At 38.9% G+C, this 20,584-nt stretch overlaps 1 protein-coding gene across 3 annotated transcripts in view; it reads right to left on the reverse strand.

Annotated features, from left to right (window-relative positions):
- The window catches only part of LOC112978785 (methylglutaconyl-CoA hydratase, mitochondrial), a 112,435-nt gene extending 95,193 nt beyond the window's left edge, over positions 1-17,242 (reverse strand). For 2 of the 3 annotated variants that reach the window (XM_026092500.2, XM_026092501.2), the window contains exons 1-3: positions 16,937-17,231; positions 7,941-8,008; positions 7,756-7,843 (exon numbers count right to left, since the gene is read on the reverse strand). In XM_026092500.2, the coding sequence (XP_025948285.2) occupies positions 7,756-7,843; positions 7,941-8,008; positions 16,937-17,147 (367 nt within the window). In that variant the 5' untranslated portion in view covers positions 17,148-17,231. Of the gene's footprint in view, positions 1-7,755; positions 7,844-7,940; positions 8,009-16,936 lie in introns of all 3 variants that reach the window. The other variant, XM_064502599.1, reaches the window with a different exon arrangement.
- Between the last annotated feature and the right edge of the window lie 3,342 nt (positions 17,243-20,584).

A 20,584-nucleotide genomic window follows, 5' to 3' on the forward strand; every position in this document is an offset into this window, starting at 1 on the left:
TAGTTCCATGTGCCTGTATTACAGAGTCCAACCTTAGGCAAGGGCTGCTGTACGCTACCAAAGCACTATTCACCAAGCTTGATTCTCTTGGCAAATTCACACTCTTAAGAATCACCACAATAACTGTAAGACTACAGAACCAATTCAGACAGGTTTGTTTTTTAATCAACTTTTAAGTAATAACCTGGGTGTCTTGCCCAAGAAAGCTTCCATTCTAATGGGTAAGGAGGGAGAAGAACATTTTATTGTGATGGATCAACTACTGACACTTCAATTTTGGAATTGGATCTCACATGTCACACAAGAGAAGGAATGGTCAAGGAGTACACAAAAATGTTCTGCTTCATCAGCTTTAAAGGGCAAATCTCAAAATTACCTCAATCCAGGAAAAATATTGTTAAAAAGATGACTCTCTTGCTGGCTTTCATAATTTATCTTTCACTAACAGGATGATCTTAAATTTGTTATTCATCAACTTTGTGCTCACAAATCACAGTGAGCTATGGTCTACAGCTCATTCAAGACCAAAAAAGGAAGAAAAGTTGCCTGAAATATCTACCACTGAAATCTCAGCTGAATCCAACCAATTACAAGAGAACTTCTTTGAAGTATTATACTGTGGCAGTATTAGCAATGAAGAAAGTTGTCTATACTTCCACTGGAGTCTATGAAAAACTCTAATCAAGGAGAAAAGTACACTGTGGTTGAAAGTACTGTCAATTCAAATAGTCTTCAATCGGTGACAGAATGGAGTCTCTCTGACACAGAAAATACAGTCTTTTCAAAAACTGTTCCTGGCACTAAAGTGAATATAGTATTTCTTGCTAGAGAACTTGCACTAGAGGAAAGAGACACCCAATATTTCATAGACAAGTGTTTAGAGCACACACTACAGGAAGAGAGAGACATCTGAACAGATGTCCCAGATGAGCCTGACGATGAAGACCATCTTGCATCTCAAATAAAAGATGCAAGAGAGAACCAAGCAGATACAGATTCAGTCTCTTCTGTTCAGGTTAATCCACTCTAACCTCTGTACCGTACCGATCACAACTTGCTCAACTAGGGAGAAAGCTTTCTGTCCACTTCTATTTACCACATTTTTATACAAGTTGCTCTGAGACCAGTCTATCCTCAACTTCAGAGTTCCTTAAAAACAACAGTCTGACCTCAGTTTTATCTTTGAAATCCAAAACTAGCAGATTAAAAACTCTATTCCCAACTACAGAATAATATTAAGAAAGCTGAATACATGAAAATACATGAGAATACATGAAAATACTTTCCCATAACGTTCTCAAGACAGAAGTTGTAAACACGAGTGAGAAGGCAGACAAGGGATTCTTAGCTGAAAGTTTCACAGCTGATTAGGACTGATTTAAAGACTGCACTGTTGCAGAAAGTCCCACCCACAGACTTCCTACCCAATTTCTTGTGCCATTCTCCTCAACAGAAATGCATCACTCTTTCAGAGATAAAGGAGAGGAATGTGGCTACATTCTTGTGCTCTTATTGAAAAACTTCCTAGAAACCTTTCCATTTGCACTTTTTATGAAGCTAAAAGGCGTCTGTATATTCATCTAATAAACTAATACATGCACCTATTTACTGTGCCAGCAAGTGCTGCATCAACTACATGCAATTTTTCTGTTATTTGCCAATTGCCAGTACCTTGTTCTATGATTAGCCATGAGATTAAAATAAATATGGGCAAGACATACAGAATAATGTGGCTCAAATAACATGCTGAACTCATCTGAACAATATTCCATTAATAGAATCATATACATGATCACTTCGGGACTCAGCAGCTCTGCCATACTTAAGGCGAAGAACAAACTTCTGTCTAAAAAATTAATTTTTCTAGCTCTTAACAATCCACACAGTTGTTCCAATTTCTCTTGAAATTCAACCTGCCTCTTTAGGATAGAACGTAGAGGAGCATTTGGAGTCATCTGACTGAGGTATTTCCAAAAGAGAGCTGTTTAAAACCTGTTTTCCTTAACTTACTGGGCTTTTTGTGTAGAATGGTGATCAAGTCACAGTTCTGACCGCACTTCTTTATTGACTCATTTGTTCAACACTTGCCCTAGAAAATCATGACACCTACTAGTTCTTTTAGAGAAGCAGCACCAGAAGAAAATTTAAGAGGAAAAATAACTGATTCAGACAAATACAAGCTGAGTATTCCAAATTCAAAAGGTAACTATGTGCACAGTTAGTCAAGAGGACATAGCTGAGAGGCTGTCTAACATGCCAGTTTTCACATAACTCATGCTGCTCCAGCAGACATGCAGTAGCCATTAAACCTAGTCTATAAGCAGCTGGCATCAGTTTGCATCCAAACCTTGGCACAAGTCTGGAATGGAAAAAAGAGGAACCTAGCTACTCTTTACCTCTGAAGGAATTTACTTCAGGGAATGAAATATATGTACAGTGACAAAGATATCCAGAAGGCACTAAAATCTTTTCAAGTGTGCACCTGAATCCTCAAAAGCAAACAGTGGAGTAACAGATCAACTCTTCTCTTGGTTCCTCTGCATGAGCTGAAATCTGGAGGAATATAAAATGCTCACCTAACAGAGACTGGGAAGAAAAAAAAGACGACTATACCCACAGTTGTACCTCTGTACTGCTCTCACTGGTACCAGAAAAATCAGAGTAGATCAAGTATTTGAGAGCTATTACAGAACTGCTTTCCTTCTTGGGTATTATCATTCGACCCACATCAAAACCTCTTAAATGAAGGTTGTTTCACAGGTCAGCTCTCTGAAGCCTATCTACTTTACAAACTTCTGCCACCAAAACTACACCAGCTGGAAACAGCAGCCGGGAACCACACACCACCCAGCCAATTCTGCTACACTGGAAACAAAATTCTGATACAGACAAGTTATGCCAGTAGGAAAAGCATTTGTTTGGCTTTACTCATGCCGCAGCCCCAAATGAAGAATTTTTACTGGCAGAAAGATCCTTTCAGCATTCGCAAGGGGGGGCTTTATTGACAGAGCTGCAGTGGCTGACGTTGTGTCAGGTCGAAGCAGTGTGAAATGCTCCAATACCAGAATTTTCAAGTTGCCTTGAAAGCTGGTTAACAAAAAAAAAGTTAACCATCCATATTCTGATTTCTCAAGAATTTCTAAAAGAAGGTCTTCAAAGAAAAAATTTTGTTCAAATTTGTAAACTAACAGCCATGCCCAAACCCTCTTCCCTCACATGTGCGCATATACTAGGCAATTAACTTACCAACTTCAATTAGTGCAGTTCCCAGCAGAGAAGTAATGCTGAATAGCCCGCTCTTAACAAAAACACTCTAAACACAGGCAGCAAACAAAATCTCAAGAAGCTGGAGGTTCCTGTCCTTGAAAGCTCCCTGTCTAACTCTCCATGCAAACTGAAATCTGGAGGTGGTCTGTTCCTTCTAGGGAATCAAAGCATTTCATTCCTGTGCCACAGAAGGGGGCAGAATAGTTCTGCACACCAACAGGCAGGAGGGTGGATGGATGCAAGGAAACTGAAGACAACTCAGATGCAAACCTTTGGTGAAAGAAAAGGAAATACAAGCAAAAAAATCTGACTGAAGGGGGGGAAAATTGGAGTTACCAACTGACCTGGCTGATCAGGTACCAGGGGAGGGAGAGTAAAACAGTAACTACTTAAGGTTTAAAACAGTAGCGTGGAGCTCAATGGACTACACGCCAGTAAGTTGCTACCTGGGACAACTGCGTGAGGAATAGACTTCTAAACACATACATGTGTCTTCATGACAGCACATGAAGGGAGGACTGAAGTGGCAGTCTTAAGAGAAACCATGGTGCAAGGAACAGCAGGTAGAAAGAGGGAAAGGAAAGGAAAGGAAAGGAAAGGTTCATAGAAGGTGTCTGTTTCTTCAGTTACTGTAACCATCATGAAATAAAACTGCTAAAAAAAAAGTAAGTGCAAAAAAAACAGATGTGACCTCTCTCACACTAGTCCCTTCTTGAGTATCTATAGTTTGTAATTGCTAAGCATAACATAATCCCTATTTCACATCACCAGAGACAGGAGTGGCAAATAAGAGCAGGGAAAGACAGGACTTGGAATCACATAGCATCCTTTAGCTTGCCAAAGCAACATCCCAAATGCAAACTTCTATAATAACTACAAGTTCAACAAATATTATGCAAAGCCTTAGGAAACTGAATGACAAATGTTTTTAAGGTGCAGAATTAAGGTGCTCAGTTCCTTGGAACATGGACATTAGTGAACACGATCTGAAAACCAAAGTAGCAAATCTCAGGGAATAGACCTTAGCTTTGCTTTCTTTCTGAGCTTACATGTTAAAACCAGAAGTTATATTACAAAATTGTGTCTGAGAACACACTGATGCTCCAAAACAAAGCTCTGCGACAACTTAAGAACAATTCTTCCTCCCTTGCTTACAGTACCATATTTCCCAACAGTACTACCCACACATTCAAACTTCCAGGATTTTTTTTTTTTTTTAAGATGAAAAATCCTGAAAAATTGCACACAAAAGTGCACAAGTAATACCACTAATCTATATAGTATGTTGAATCTACATTACTAATGAAAAATGAAGCTACTCAAATTACCTATGCAAATTTAATTCAGCCCCTTGTGTGAACACAGCATAGTTCTTAATTACTTGATCATAGACTTTTACCCATGGGACACCTGCCTTATTCCATGTACAGGCTGTACCTCCTCCAAGGATGGAATATTGCCAGCTAATAAAAAGAATTCCTGCATTGACTCAGCTGCATCGGCTGCAGAACTGGGAAGGTACACACTGTACACTTACACAAGCCAGGACTGGTCATATATGTTCACCCCAGAAAGGCCAACTTTTTTTTAAATTTATTTATTAATTTCTAGGAGGAAGAAAGAGGCATAGAGCAAGAGCACTTATGATGGAAATTCAAGAAGCAGAAGCAGGCCTCACAGGCATAGTGCATCCTTAACCCCAGAAAAGCTCTTCCTCGACTTGCAGGTGTCCCTTTCCATCAGCACTGGAACATTGATGAGGAACTTTCTGGGGCCAGGGATGTATTGAGCATAAGAAAGGATGTACAATGAAGACAGGAGTAGTAGAAGACTGCAAGTGAAACTTTATGTGGAAATGAAAGGATGTGATTGCTGGCACATTTCTATACTCTTATACAAGAATTCCTCACACACCCCCCTTCCACCATGTCAAAACTCCATAATTTGGAATCGTACTGAAATCCACATCAGTCATCAGAAGGGTTTAAATCTTTTGATCAACCACACTGTCATTCAGCACAAAACAGTTGGATGTCATCCTTTGTGGACTAGCCCTTAAAAGGGAACAAGACACTCGGCCTGTGGCTTTCACAGATTTTTGTTGATAGCTGAGGAATGGTAAGATTTAAGGATCTTGGATTTCATTCCACACACAAAAAGGAATTACATTCTAGGATGGTTTCTCAATCTGTGGTCTGTAAAACATCAGATGATAGTCCAAAAAATGATCATAAAAAATGTATTTTTAAAACCATATACATTCCCACACATACAAGCATGAAAACATAATTGAGGAAGTAAAAAAAAATTAAACAAACATCTAAGTTAAGCCTAGCTGTTTTTCATTATAATGCAAACCAAAATGTGACAACATTTCACAAAATGATCCTTGCATTTTTTAAAGAAATTAAGTCTTGAAATAATATATTGTCCTTCTGAATTTAAAAGTTTGAAGTCAGAAGTAAAAGTTTGTTAGCTTTTTTTTTCCTGTTCTGCTCAGTTTCCAGGATAAGTTGCCCCAGGAGATGCCTTGTTGTATCCAGTACGCTCCTCCCCTCATCCTACCTTCCTAAGCCTTTATCTATTTTCTCCATATCCCCCTATGCTTTATCTAGTTTCATTCTCCTTACAGACATCCCTTAACCTCATCTACAGAAACAGCCCTACCAACCACTGAGTTCTTTCCGCCTATTTTCATTGCCCAATTTTGCCTCATCTTCAGTTTCACCCTGCATTTCAGCCAGCACTCTTGGAACATCCTTCATTCCAATCGGTTCACTAGCGGAGTTTCCTTTCTCAGGCTCTTCCGTTTATCTGTCAGGTTTTGTTTCTGTTTTTTAAATGCAGGTTGTTGGTACACTCCCTGTCTGTCTCTACTCCTTCATTTAAGATCCAGACTCTCTATCCAGTCCTAGTCTTTTCCACTCATCCTTTCACGGTTAACTTCCCCCTGATGTTCACTCTTACACATTGTCTCTAGTCAGCTGCATATACATATACTGAGCTATTCCTGTAAGCCAAGGAGACAGGCAACAAAGCCTTAAAAATCTTAATACCGAAACAGCTCTGCAAAACCAGCCAACGATGGACATTAGAGAAGTACTTCAAGTTCAGAAATATAATTTCAACAGCATACTTGAGCTCCTCTCCCCAAAAATCAATGTTCTTACTGTCATATTTCCTATATCACAGCTACTGTAAACCAGAAATGTTGAATAAAAAAACCTACTTTAAAAACTCAACTGATAACAAGTCTCAGCTAACAGCCACCTTTTCATATGAATTACCTATCATCTATCTACAGGCATTGCTCTGCTCCTGCATATTCACCGCTCTTTCTATTTATTGGTTTAAAAACCACAACTTTTATGCTTATTTTCCTGAAAATTACTATTAGTTACTGATCTTTAAAACTTGTTGATTCAAAACAAGATGCAACTTTAAAATTAAATGTGCCAATCAATACATATGTATTTGAATTATTAATATGTATTATTACATTCATTAAATGGTGAATAGACTGCTTTTTTTTTTTATGATTCCACACGTGTCTTATAAGCACCAAACTCCATCCGGATGAAAACTAGCATCCAGTTAAAGGGAAGAAAAAGAATGTTAAAATCTTAGCGAAAACTACTTAAATATGTTACATATATAAAAATTTGTAAAAAATATTTTGCATTTAAAACCGAGTAAGTTTGGTAGCTTACATGAAACATAACTAAATGACTGTGCAGATAATCATGAAAAAAAAAACTTAGAACCAATATATCTCTAGCCTGACAGTTGTATTCTTACATTAGAAAGAAGAATCAACTTACTTCTGGTTTTGATTTCAGAGGGGCTTAAACTAATTTTGAAAAAAAGAACAAACTAGATGAGACATCTGAAAATAAGGAGATTTTTCTCTTGATATCCACAAAAGACACTGCTGCTTCCAAAAACTGATTCCAACATGCTAACTAATTCTGGTTCCCAATGTTGAGAGCTTTTGTTTTCTTTAGGACTTTGGCAGGACACTACTTGTGATTTGGGTTGGGATTTTTTTTAACTTGAGAATATATTCAGCCTGCAGTAACAGCCAACTTCAACGTGAATTTTAATTTTAAGCTTACTTAATTTTTAGTATGTTTCTTGAAGTTAACTTGTCTAAAATACAATCTTAATATTGCTTTCTACATAGCCTCCCGACACAGCATTTAGCAATATTTGGTCCTCATTTTGAAATATAGGCAACATTTTATAGGAGCTCAGTTAAGTAATTTTCCACCAACATGACTAACCTAGCATCCATTTGAAATACTTTATGACACAGAAAGAATAAAACAAATATCTGATTCTTGTTAGCAATTGAGGAAAACATACAAAAATGTTTTGCTTGCTACCAAGATGAATATAAACAGATATGCTTCCTTGGAATCTGGGCTTTTTTGTGTGCAACATTAGATTACAGATTTCCAGCTTCTCAGGAAAATTAAGTTTGCATACCAGCACAGAATATCCCTGGGACTTCACTCCGGAATATAACAGTTCGTACTTTCTTATCAGATTTCAAAGCATCCACAGCTTTTGACATCTACAGAGAAAAGGAGGGAGGGGAATAACCAAATACTTTTTAAAGCACTTAATTCCAATACTTCACCTTCATACTAGAAACTATTTTTTTCACTTACCATTTTTAAAAGATTTTTGTTAAGTGCATTCTTGGCATGAGATCTGTTTAATCCAAGCACCACAATTCCTGAAGGGGAAAAAAAATTACTGTTGTTACAATACAGAAAAATACATATTATCTATGTATATATTATTTTGACATTATAAAATACAGAAAAATATGTATTATCTATATTATTTTGACATTATAAAAAAAGCATCATTGAGCATCATGAATTGCATCATGAAAAGCATCATGATTGTAAATATATATATAGCTAATGTAATTATTTAACACTTTGTTTTAGAAAGAAAAAATTGACTTGCATTTCCCAGTGTTGAATATCTCAGTGTTCAACAGAAATGACAAGTATTTTAAGAACTAAAATATATCCCTAAAACCTTCACATGGAAATGGTGTTTATAAAGGTTGAGTGTATAATTACACAATTGCATGCACAAGTTTCGTGTTTATATGTGAAGTTCTGACATGCAATCAGGAAAGATACTTAATTATAAAGCATATGTTTCCATATTTAGACAGGCCACATTCAAAGATTTCTTAAAGCATGAAGTGTTACCACAGTAAAGAGCAGCAACTCTGATACAGGTAAAAAGTCACAAATGTGGAATGTTACCAAATGGAAAGTCTGGTTACAAAAAAGTACCATATAAAGTTTCTCCCCCAAACCACAGTATAAACTGTGTTTAGTGCTTGGCTACACAGCTCCAACCATACATCCACAACTCCCTCAAGTCCAGTCAGAGATCAGCTGGCTTTCTGATTGATTACATGTGCACTGGTTTGAATGATGCAGTAAAACACCATTTGTTTGTCCTTATTCCACCCCCACTCCCCTCAACTAACAGACACAATTATCAAATGGGAAAATTCTGAAAAGTTTTATCTTGGTAACGCCTAAGTTTAACAAGCCTTTAACAATCGTCTAGTCAATCATTTCCCAAACACATACATAATTCTTTTCTCTCCGAAGTCTGAACACCAGCATGTAGTCCTATTAAACAGATCCAGCCCTGGTATAGTCTTATCAGCCAGGATTACTTTTCCTTGGGGAATGAAGGGAGAAGGACAAAGGACTATGACAGGTACCAGGAATGAACGTGAAAAAGGGAGCTTCCATTAAGCTGGAACACAAATGCCCACAGTACCACCATTAATGTACAAGATGAAAGAAGAAGTTCCAGGAGACCCAGTATTTGTCTGAGCATTAACTACTGCATCACACAGCTCTGCAAGTGTAGTTTCTATGCAATCTGGCTCTCTCCAGCCATGCTGTGGAGCCCTACTTGTCTTCTCAGTGTATTGCTCCCCCCCTTCACCCTGGGAAACCTGTCCTGCCAAAGGACTGCCTACCACTCACGTTCCTCCTGTGTGTATATGCACACACACGAACGCAAGACAAGACAAAACAGAGCTCCTGCTCCTCCTACAGCTACCAGTTGGAAACCAAAGTCCTCCATTCACCAGTTACCATTCCCAAAATTCAAATGGGGATGGCCAAACCTAAGTAAGAAAGAACATACACATCTCTTGCTTCTTTCCAAAGCCCAGTTGATTGCTATCTATAGCACTTTCCTCAAAGGGGACAGGGGCTTGGCTGACCCAACTGACCTGCATTCCCATGCCCTGTAAGCCTAAACTCCCACCTGTTCATCACCATGATTGGAGGTGTTCATCTAGGACCTCCTGCAAGGGCCCTTATTCAGCATTTACAAGGGGAATCTGTCTACTTTTTGTTTTGTTACACAAACAGGACAACATTCAAGTTGTGTTTCAGACTGCAGTATTTTTCTTCCGCTATCACAACTTACTTTTCAGGTGGGCTGCTCCAAATTCAAATACTGCACATGTTCATAGAAGTAGATTAGACAAGAACAGCACCACACGTACAGCAAGAAAAAGGCACTTGACCTGGCTTTGATTTTAAGCTTCAAGTCACACTGCACATCCAACGCTTGAATAAACTGGAGACTTTTTCATCCCATGCTATTTTTATGTTAAGAAATAAGGCCCTCTGCAGAAGCATGTTTTTTTCAGCGGCAGTGACATACTTAAATTAACTTGTATTTTCGTTCTCCACAAGAGAGCCCAAGTACTGTAGCCTACCACCAATATTAGCGTATTTAGAATGAACTTCCAGGAATTAACAGTGCAGCACATTTAATACTTTTTTTCCCCCAAAGAGAAGATCCTTAAAGAGAAATCATACCAGCTGATCCTTTCTAGCAGTGTCATATCAAGTCATAAACCTACTACTTCTGCCTCCCTCTCTAGGAAAATAAGTAGTAAACACACAGACGACACCATGCCGACTTTGCAATTTCCTAAACATGGAAAAAAAACATACAGCAAGAGCTGCAACCAGGAAAGCACAAAAGATTTACAAGAGAAAATTAAATACTGCAGTGAGGTATATAAAAAGACATTCCTTGAATTCTCATTTGAATAAATTTGTTCTGATACTCCACTATTCTATCTGGGCATCCTTAAATTATTAATTTTTCTAATAGTGCAACAAGCTTTAGGAAGTTTTCCCCATGTATAAATCACTGACGAAACTACAGATGGACTAAGTACTTGCCCAAAGTCACAAGGCATTGAAAATAGGCTTCCTGATTTCCAGCTGAATAATTTAATTCCAATAACATGCATTCTCACTTCCTCAACCCACCCCAAGTGTCTCCTGGCAGAAATTGTTTAGGACAAGTCTTTGCTGTTTTGGGCAACCCACAAGATTTTCACCCCTAGTCACATGGCAATATAAATTTTAGATGGGATGAAATTCCTTAAGCAAAACAAAAAACAACAAGGCTCCTTGTAACACTGCAAAGCCCCCCCACACACACACCAAGCAAATTTTTTTGAAAGAGAAAAAAGACAGAAAACTCAAACATTACTGCCATACAGACAGTCATCATTCTGCCAAATATTATTAGTCATACAGAAAACCCAATTATTTATTTTGAAATATGTTACTTCATCTGAAGCATTTAATTACTGTTCATTCTTCCTGAAGTGCCCATAACACAGCTCAATGTTAAGATATGTAAGCATGCTTTCCAATACCATAAGAAATGACAAATTTAAATAAATATTAAATTTGACAAATTTAAATAAATATTAAATTTGACAAATTTTATTTATTTAAAAAAATAAAATGTCATCATCACATTCCTTGAAAATATCAGTAGAAATACCAGTGATAAATTTACAGTATCTGTACAGGTCAAAAAGGCGGCAGACACACTTAAAAGGAATCAGCATTCAGATAAACTAAACTCAACATTAACTTCATAATTTTTCCTAGGAGTCACCTCCACATACTCCAAAGTAACTTTCACCCCACTAGCTAGCCTCTCCAAAGGACTACAATGACTTCCAATGCTGCGTAATATAACCAGTCCTACTCCCAGTATGCAACCCGATGGTTGGCTAACCATCACAGGTAGAGCATACTGTATGCTCACTTCTTGTAAGTTATCCTTGTCAAGAGAGAAAGCTGAACATTAAATCATTCTTAACATTTAAAAGAAACTATTGTGAAGTCATATAAGAAAAAAGCATAAAAATGTCTTTTAGCAAGATAAAGATATATGTATATATATATATATATATATATATATATATATAAAAATATAAATATAAATGAATGATAGTTTTGAAGTCTCTCTAAGTTCCCAGGAACAATCATATTTTATAGTGTATACTAAATTTGGACTTGCATGAGTATATAGGAGTTCAAATAGAAAGGTTCTTCTATTTTAGTGAAGACAACAGAAAAGAGATGATGCCATCATTATGTAAAACTGCTAAGAGAGATCATACTTCTTTCTATATAGTACAAAACAGGATGGTCCAATTTAAGTAAAGTGACTAGATCATGGTTTAACTACAGTTTAAATCAGTACACAGGATATCTTGCTTCAAATAATGATTTTTACCTGTTTTCTCTTGTACTTTGTAAATCTCAAAGATATTCATCCTCAGTATTTAGTAGAAACACATTTAAATCATTACTTAAAAATAAATTCTGTCTTTACACTCATATTCGTTATTTTGCCCTAATCAGAAAGATTCACTGGATCTATATAAAAAGTATTTAAGGAAACATTTATTCATATTAAATATACCCATATACATATTCTATCCAAATATAGTTCTTCACAAAAATCTGAATTGAAGTGCACAAAAAATGGAAGGAGAAATGAAGGAGGACAGTTGTTATTCTCAAGCTAGTCTCACTTAACTACTCAGATAAGCCATGGCAGAAGAGTTTACTCAGATGTTCTACATTTTAGAATAGTTTCTTAAGCAAAACAAGCATCTATGGCGAGTGTACCATATACAATTTCTGTGGTTTCCATTGATCTTATTTTCAAGAGGTATTTAATAATCATACAGATATTTATCCAGCAGTATTTTTAAAGAGTACCTAGACACTTTTCAAAATCCTACTAAGTATGCATCTGCACCTGTTAGTGGTGCACCTACGGTGTATGGCTTACACCTGCAAGTGCAAGTGTATGCACCTTTGCATGTCTAACTACCACTGGAGAAGTGTTGCGTGCACTTCTTTAATTAGTAGATTTCAACTGCTCAGAACTGCTTTTTAAATAAAGAGAGAAAAGAAGAGAAAGCAAACCTTCCTGATTTATCAGCTGGCAAGCAATTTCCAACCTTTGAACAAACTAATTCAAATGAAACCATATTTGTTCTACCCATGCTATGTACATTAAAATTCAAAGTGACAAGGGCAAAAAGCTGTTCTACATATACTAATTGAACTACAAACAACTGGGAAATAATCATCAAGAGCTGATCTATAGTAAAGACTAAAAATTAAATACTTGCATCACAATCCAGCAAGTGACATTGCAACACTTGAGTCAAGATTAAAGAGATATTTCTGCTAATTCCATCTATAAGTTAAAGAGCAAACGCCTTAAGTTCATCAAAATTTGTAACAGGTTCACTAATGCAACTTGGCTTAAACTTCTGAAATATCCATAGTTATAATGCATTTCAGCCTTAACAGACCATCAAATAGCATTTCAAACAGCATAAGAGACATGTACTTTATTAAAAAATAATAATGAAATAACTTTTAGCCATACTAATAGAAAATGGATTCTAAAAGCATCATGAGTTATAACATGTTGCTATGGGCATTTTACAACCACATTCTTCAAAAAGCCTACATTTTTTCCATTATTTATTTCAGTAAATATTCTTGTTCAGTTCCAACTTGTAAGTTAGAAAGTCTCGAATTAAAAAAATCAGTAACTAATCCTTTCAAATACAGTCTCATTTCAGCACGTATTTTAGAAGTTCCCCAAAATTGTGGTATACTAATCACTGCAAAGTGGGATGAGGTGGGGCAGTTTGCTATGCCTGCAGGGAAGAATCTGTCAAAAGTTATAGGGTACGTACATCCACGGGAGGCAGCTACTGTCAATTAGTTTTAGTTGGCCTCTCTCCCCAGCACTCTCTGCTGTAGAAGCCAAGACAGCGCTAGTGACAGACTAGGTGACTGACTAGGTGGGGATAAGACCAGAATCACAGCATAAACAAACATTTCTGTGCTCTAAAAGGCAATTGAAGGAACAGGGTCTGTATCCCTGCGTGCAGTCAAGAAGCATGCAAGAGAAGACAAGCATTGGGGTCCCATTTGGGAAGGCTGAGAACATGAGGTACTGGGAAAAGGAACGGTAGGTACCGGAGCAGGGAAGATGAGAGGGGGTTATACAGAGTTAAAGCCCTAATGCAGCAGTGGTATGGCACACTGTAAGCATATAAAGATAGATGAACTTGGCACACTGGGAGAAGAGCAAGGCGTGCAGTAGCAGCACAGGGAAAAAAGGGACAGAGACAAGTTTCTCCTTTCACAGAAAGGTGGCCACTCTTTGTGCTGCTGAAGGAAGCATAGGAAGCTTTCACAGGTAACAGTGGTACCTGAGCAAACTAACTTTGGAACACCTTTGATAAAAATACCTGACTGCTAGGCACACTAGGAAGAACCTGAAGTCCAACTAAATGCCTTCTCCAGTACAGAGAAGAGAAAAAGACAAGAAAATTAGGAATATAATTGGGGGGGGGGGGGGTAAATCCCCTACCTATAAAGGTTCCTTCTGGAACATAATGAGACACAACTGTCTCTTTACAGGTTCAAAGGCTGATATTATAAGACATGAATGGGCAAAGTTTCAAGAAATGCATATCTTAAAAATGAATGATTAGAAATGCTAGCATTTTGGGCAATTTTCCAGTTCTCAGCAGGCCATTACAGAGAACAAGATAACCTCCAACTACATTCTGTATTTAAAGAAGGATATGAAACTGACTTTTCATAACTCAGGTTGATTCTTTATGTCATTAATAGGCATTAAAATAAACATTCACTATATATTATTTAAGCATGCAGATAATTTATCTGTTGGATTTCAAAGGGGAACCAAATTTATAGAGGTCTTTACTAAAAATTGTAAAGCAGTTTAATCTGCATCCCTAAACAAACAAAGAGGAGAAAGAAATTTAGTTTAGCCAACTGAACACTGAAGAACTCTGTTCTTAACATCACACAGCCTGCCCACTGGGTACTGTCTGGCAAATTTTCCAAATCTCAGACCTTCATCGCATTTTGAAGCCTTCTAAATACAACAGCATACTTATGTCTCATATATTTCCATCTACTGTACTTTTATTGGAGTCATTGGACAAAGATCAATATCCAAGATGTCTTATTTATACTATCCTTACCTGTAGCGATATATTATCTCAAAGCAATATGCATACAGTGAAGGCATCTTCCCCCCTCCCCCTCTAGATTGACACACAACTTTCTTCCTGCTAAGCCTCTAACATTCAAAATTGCAATATTTAAAAAATAAAAGTAAAAAAGAGCATTGATTCCCACAACTAGCAGCTAACTGCCTCCTTCTGGCTTACTTCAAGCCCCTTGATCTTCTCTTTCATTAACAAAGTATTTGTTTATAACATCTTCTGAAAGGCAGGGCAAAAGAAAATCCTTTCTCCTTTTAAAAAGAATTCATGAATTAAAAATACATTGATTGAATTCTTCCTTATGACATCCACAATTGATTTACGACTCCAAATGATATATCCCTGTTTTGGGGCTTTTTCAATCCCACCTTTAACAAAGACACATGTCATTAAGAAGGGAAGAAAAGCAACTTTAAACAGTTTTTGATAGGAAACAAATGCTCTTGCAACAGGAAAAGTAAGAAATGGTGGGCTACTGTCATGGAAAACTTTAGCTATCTCCCCCAATTCTCTGCACAATACAATTCACAGTATCTGCATCAAAAACACTCAGCAGTGAACTACAGATAGACACATAGCACAGAATACCTTTCTAACATTACAAAATCAATGATTCCTACCTGATTCAACAGCTGGAACACAGTTCCTACTTCTATTACCTGTTGTGTAATAGCAGAAATTAAAATCATGATCTTATGTAGAACCAAAATTATTCAAATATTTTCTATTTCTTGTTGGAAAAAATACAAAACCAAACAATCGAAACCACACCTCTGACCTTTATAAGTCTTCTTTGCTCTGCCTCCACCTCCATTCAAAATATCATTAAAAAATTAACTGTTTCAGACCAGCTCCCAATTCCATAGCTGGTTGGGAAAACAGGGCTAAAGAAGCACATCTTGAAGGAAGAAATTGGGAACAGAACAATCCCTAAAACAGAAATGGAGCTCGGGCTTCAATTATATCATCAACTTTACTAGTTCTTAACAGTGGACAACAAAACCTGCAGTTAAATGAAAGCAGAACCTCTGCTTTCCTTTGAAAAAGAGCGATATCCTAAACCTCATGCTAAAATTCAAAATTTTTGAAGTAACCTCCATGCATACATATGCATATCTAGATACACCTAACCAACTCACAGGTGCCTGCCCAAATTTGCAGCAAGTCTGAAATAACTGAGTTAACATTCTGGAAGATGTAAACTGAATTATGAGTCTCAATATACAGTTATTCCAAGACCTACTATTCATCTAAAGAAAGTCATATGTTTCAGAAGAACAATATTCCAGACTAGAGCCCTCTCTATAAAGTAGGTGTAACATCACCGCTATAAAAACAAATCCTCTGAAACTTGCAATTACTGTTTTGTACCATCCCTAGCCCTGCTGCACCCAGCAAGAAGGAAACGATGAACAGCAAAGGAGGTAAAACACCTCCAAAGGAGGAACACCTCCAAGGTTTGGTGGACACCAAACCAAAGGGGGAAATATTAAGTTTCCCTGTTGTGGTGCACTGGCTCCCGATGACACTAAAGCATAGATTTGGTAACCAGGAAGACCAAAACAGACCCTTGCTATAGCTGAGGAGGGAAGGAGGAGAATAACAATGCTGGCAGCAGTTGACAGCACTATAAGGAAAGAGGAGGAGGAAAAGGTTAGTGGGAAAGCATCATGACGTGAACAAGAGCGCAAAAGCCACGCTCCCCAGAACAGAAAGCATAGAGGCAACTTCTTTGTCCTTGTCTGCCCCAGCCAGAACCCTGAACACAGATAACAGATGAGAAAAGATGCACGAGCTTAGCAGTTTGTTGCTAAACTTCATCTTCGCCCATAAAGAGGCCAACAGATGCCAATTCAAAGCAACACAGCGTGTACATATAGCACGCACAGCGCTTTGGGGAAAAAAAAGCCAGGAGTGGGGAAGCTGGCCCTGCTTTTTGACATGTCGGCAGTTGCTAACAACGCGCAATGAAACCACGAGCCGCGGCGGAGACGCAGGAGAGGAGGAGGAGGAGGAGGAGGAGGAGCCGCCGCTCTCCGCCCGCCCCCGAGGCCCAGGAGCCTGCCCCGAGGCCGCAGCCACCCCGGGGCGCCGGGTCACCCCGCAGAGCGGCCCGGGGCGCGGCGCGGGCGGCGCCGGGGCTGCGCAGGGCGAGGCGGGCCGGGCTGCCCCGGGCGGCGCGGCGGAGGGGTAGCGGCGCCGTGCCCTCATTACCTTTGTGCTCGTCATCCAGGTACCGGACCCGCAGCTCCTCCTCTTCCTTCGCCTCGGACCCGTAGCTCCTCTCGGCCGAGGGCAGAGCGGCGGCGCCTCCCCGCACCAGCGCCCTGCGGCCGGGCCGGCTGAGGGAGGAGGTCGCGGCGGCCGCGGCGGCCAGCCTGACTCGGCCTTGCAGGAGGCCCAGGCCGCCCAGCGCCGCCGCCATGCTGCCTGTTTACGCCGCGCCGGCGCCGGCTCAGCGTCTCGCATCGGCCGGCCCCGCTCCCGCAGGCCACGTGACCGGCTACGGCACGCGCCGGGCGCCGCCGCCGCCCAGTCCCCTCACGCCGCCGCCGCCGAGGCGCGAGGACCGTCAACGGCCACGGCGCCCGCCCAACGGTCACGCCGCGGCCGTTGCGGTGCCGCCCGCTGCCGCCTCGGTGGCAGCAGCCCTCGGTGAAAGCGCGGCTGAGCTTAAATAAACTATGCTGAGACTTGCTGATGGCATCAATGCTTACCAAAAAGTTAAGACACTGGAAGAAACAGTTTTTGAAGCAGGGCTTAGTTTTATATCACTAAAATAGAAGGCAGTTTTTTCTCCTTCCCTTTCACACTGCCCTCCCCTCCCCTTATATTTTAAAGCTCAGAATTACATTTGCTTTGTAAAAGCAAAGATCATACTAACAGACCTTGTAATTCGCAGCTTGGTTCAGTTGTGTAACCAAGCTGAATTGAAGCCGAGTGAGGTCTAGCCATAATGCGCCACCACCTGCATTTTAGGGCCAAATCCTCCACTGTGCAGCTCATGCATACTGCCAGGCTTCATCTGCGTGAAGCAAGTTAAAGGATATAAGTGATACTTCTTGGGGAGGTGGGAGGAGATACCTGCCCTTTTCAGCTGCAAATCCATGAGCTGTAAGATCCCTACGAGTGTTTTTTTGACCTGTTTCAAACAGACTGTAGAATTTCACTGATTCCTGCATCAGTGCCATAACTTTAGTTGAGCCAGAGTATACAAAAAATAAACAAAGAAGCTCACTTGACACTTGCTTCTCACACAGGACTTGGAAAAGGTTGCTATGGCTGCAATTAACCTAGGATAGCAGTGAGGCTCTCTGCTATAAATTGTGTCCTCCCAAAGTTTATTAACTTTGAAAAATTAGTATTTGACAATGGAAAATATGTGCATTTGAGCCACACCCTGTAATTTTCAAAAGTCAGTATTACTTAATAAGAGGGAGCAAGTAAGCAGCACTGCTTCCCACTCAAGGCTCAGCAAGAGCCATCTTGGTTGTCGCTTGGGAGCACTAGCCGCTGCATTACTCCCCTTCTTTGCTGGTGCTCAGCAGCTCCTCCACTGCCTTCCTTCTGAAGAAGCGAAAGTCTAAAAATAATGTCCTGTTTGTTCTCACAGAGCACCATGAAGGGCAAATGAAGGGGGGGACTATTGCCTTGCATTTATTATGTTTTACTATTTAAACAGGACTGTAGCTTACGATTAACAGTTTGTTCCAGTGGTGCCTGCAGTATGCTAAAGACTTTGCCATCACAAAGGAATGAAGAATGCCTGTCCTGGAAATTTTGTTCACAGTCAAAGAACATTTTATTTTAGGAGAATGAATTTTGAAAGATAATACCTAATTATATCATGGAAATTGAGAGGCAGCGCTATTCTAAAAGACACAGGACACAGTAAAAAAACATTCAAAACAGAGAATCAGATTTTCTACAGTATCATAATATTGCCTTAAAGCTGAAGGCAGCTGTGACGTCCCTGTATGGCTGTCATTTGCAATAAGTCCCAGATTCTTTGACTCAAGGACTTGCAAACACTCATGAGCAGAGGTCACTGTGTGGAATCAAGCCTAATAGCCTCTTCTCTGGTACAAACACCCACAATCACTATTAAAACTGAAAGAATTTTATAAATACATTTTTTCCACACTGGTGCTGTTTAATTTTACTTGCTTAGCCTAAGAAGTGAAAAATTAATTTAACTTGTATGACTACTCAGTTTTTCTACTGTATTCTACATCTACACTGCTAAGGCATGTTTATATCTGCAGAAAAGTTTGATTTCCAGTGACCTCATTAATGCTTTCCTGAAAACAGAACAGTTGAGAAGACTGTTAATATAGTATAGCTAACATTGTAACATAAGAAAAAACTGAAAGCTCTTAAAGATTTTTTCCAATCTCTATAGGCAATGTTTTTTAAAAAATCAGATTTTAAATTATTAGCAGCAAGAGACAAACATGCCTGTTAGAGTAGGTCATTCCTTTCTTTGAACTGTGTCTCCCTGTATTAACGCTTAAAACTGTGATACATAAATATGTTGTATTTTGGTAATTTAATACTACAGTGCATTTTGTAATACTGTATATTCAGTTCCTCCCATTGCACTGGCATTTCAAGCATGAATCAGGACTCTTGGATGGAATCACAGTTTTCCATATTCTCTGGTTCCCTGTTTTTTCTCTGTGGTTTAGTTCTACCAACACAGCTTTAAAGTCAAAGTACTATATGGAAAGCACATTTAGTTGCAGAGGGGAAGAATGTTGACATTCGGATTATTATTTAGACCATATATTATATACTAATAAGAAAAAAGTTGTAGCAACCAGAACAAAACTGTTAAGTAACTAATAAAATACATATGATATTGCCTGGTAACCTGACCACATCCACACAGAGAAATCCAAAGTTTGATACTTGGTGATGACCAGAATAAATCGATTTAGCACAACAGTATAAATCTTGAGTGAGCCTCCCTCGTGCCCAGAGAAGTAATGTTAGCATGAATGAAAACGGAACCAGTGTGGATGCAGAATAGCCCAGCAATTCTCTGCACTCAGCTATTACCTGTAATATGGTTACTCAATCATAATCTAATCTGAGGGAAAAAACTTGAAGGTCATTCACCCTAATTAATTTTGCATTTGGAATTACCCTGGAAAGCCCATTCACATCAGATTGTAGGTTCTCACAGTATACAGGGCTGAGTCTAAAAAGAGAAATGTGTGGCCACATTTTTAGCTTCATACATGTCTTTTTTAAAAAAAAAAACAGCTTGAGAGGAGGGGACTTAGGGTTTGGGTTGTTGGCGAGGGGGGGGTCTTTTCTCTTTTTTTGATTCAGTACTGTTGCGGTAACTATGTAACAGAGCACCTGGGTGCTGAAATTGGGAAACTGCTTACGTAGTAAGTAGAGAGGATTTTCTTCAGAACATGATTCAACACACTCCAGTGCATGGCCCCTGCCGTGATTCACTCTCTTGAGAAACCATCTCACTCTTAATTAACTGTAATGGAGGAGTCTGGCCTCTAAACTTAAGATCTAAATTAAGTACCTAAAACTAAGGAGTGCGAAATTACTTGTGGTTGTTCAGTTAGGCATTTAGTATTATTAAAAATAACGATAAAAAAGAACATTTGAAATGAGACACAAAAAAATAATTGCATGTGTGTTTATGCTAATATTGGGCTTTACAGGTGCAGACAGTATGTGCAATAAGGCAGGAACAAGGAATAAGGAAGAAATCTCAGCTAGTTCTGAGTTGCTTTGATTTTCTTACATCGTGCATGTAGATAAGGTATAACGAATAGTTTATTTTTCCCTGGATGAGCACATCAGTGGCAGTGTATAGCTAAATTGAAAAGGGAA

Source organism: Dromaius novaehollandiae, chromosome Z (assembly GCF_036370855.1).
Source record: "Dromaius novaehollandiae isolate bDroNov1 chromosome Z, bDroNov1.hap1, whole genome shotgun sequence".
Classification (NCBI taxonomy): domain Eukaryota; kingdom Metazoa; phylum Chordata; class Aves; order Casuariiformes; family Dromaiidae; genus Dromaius; species Dromaius novaehollandiae.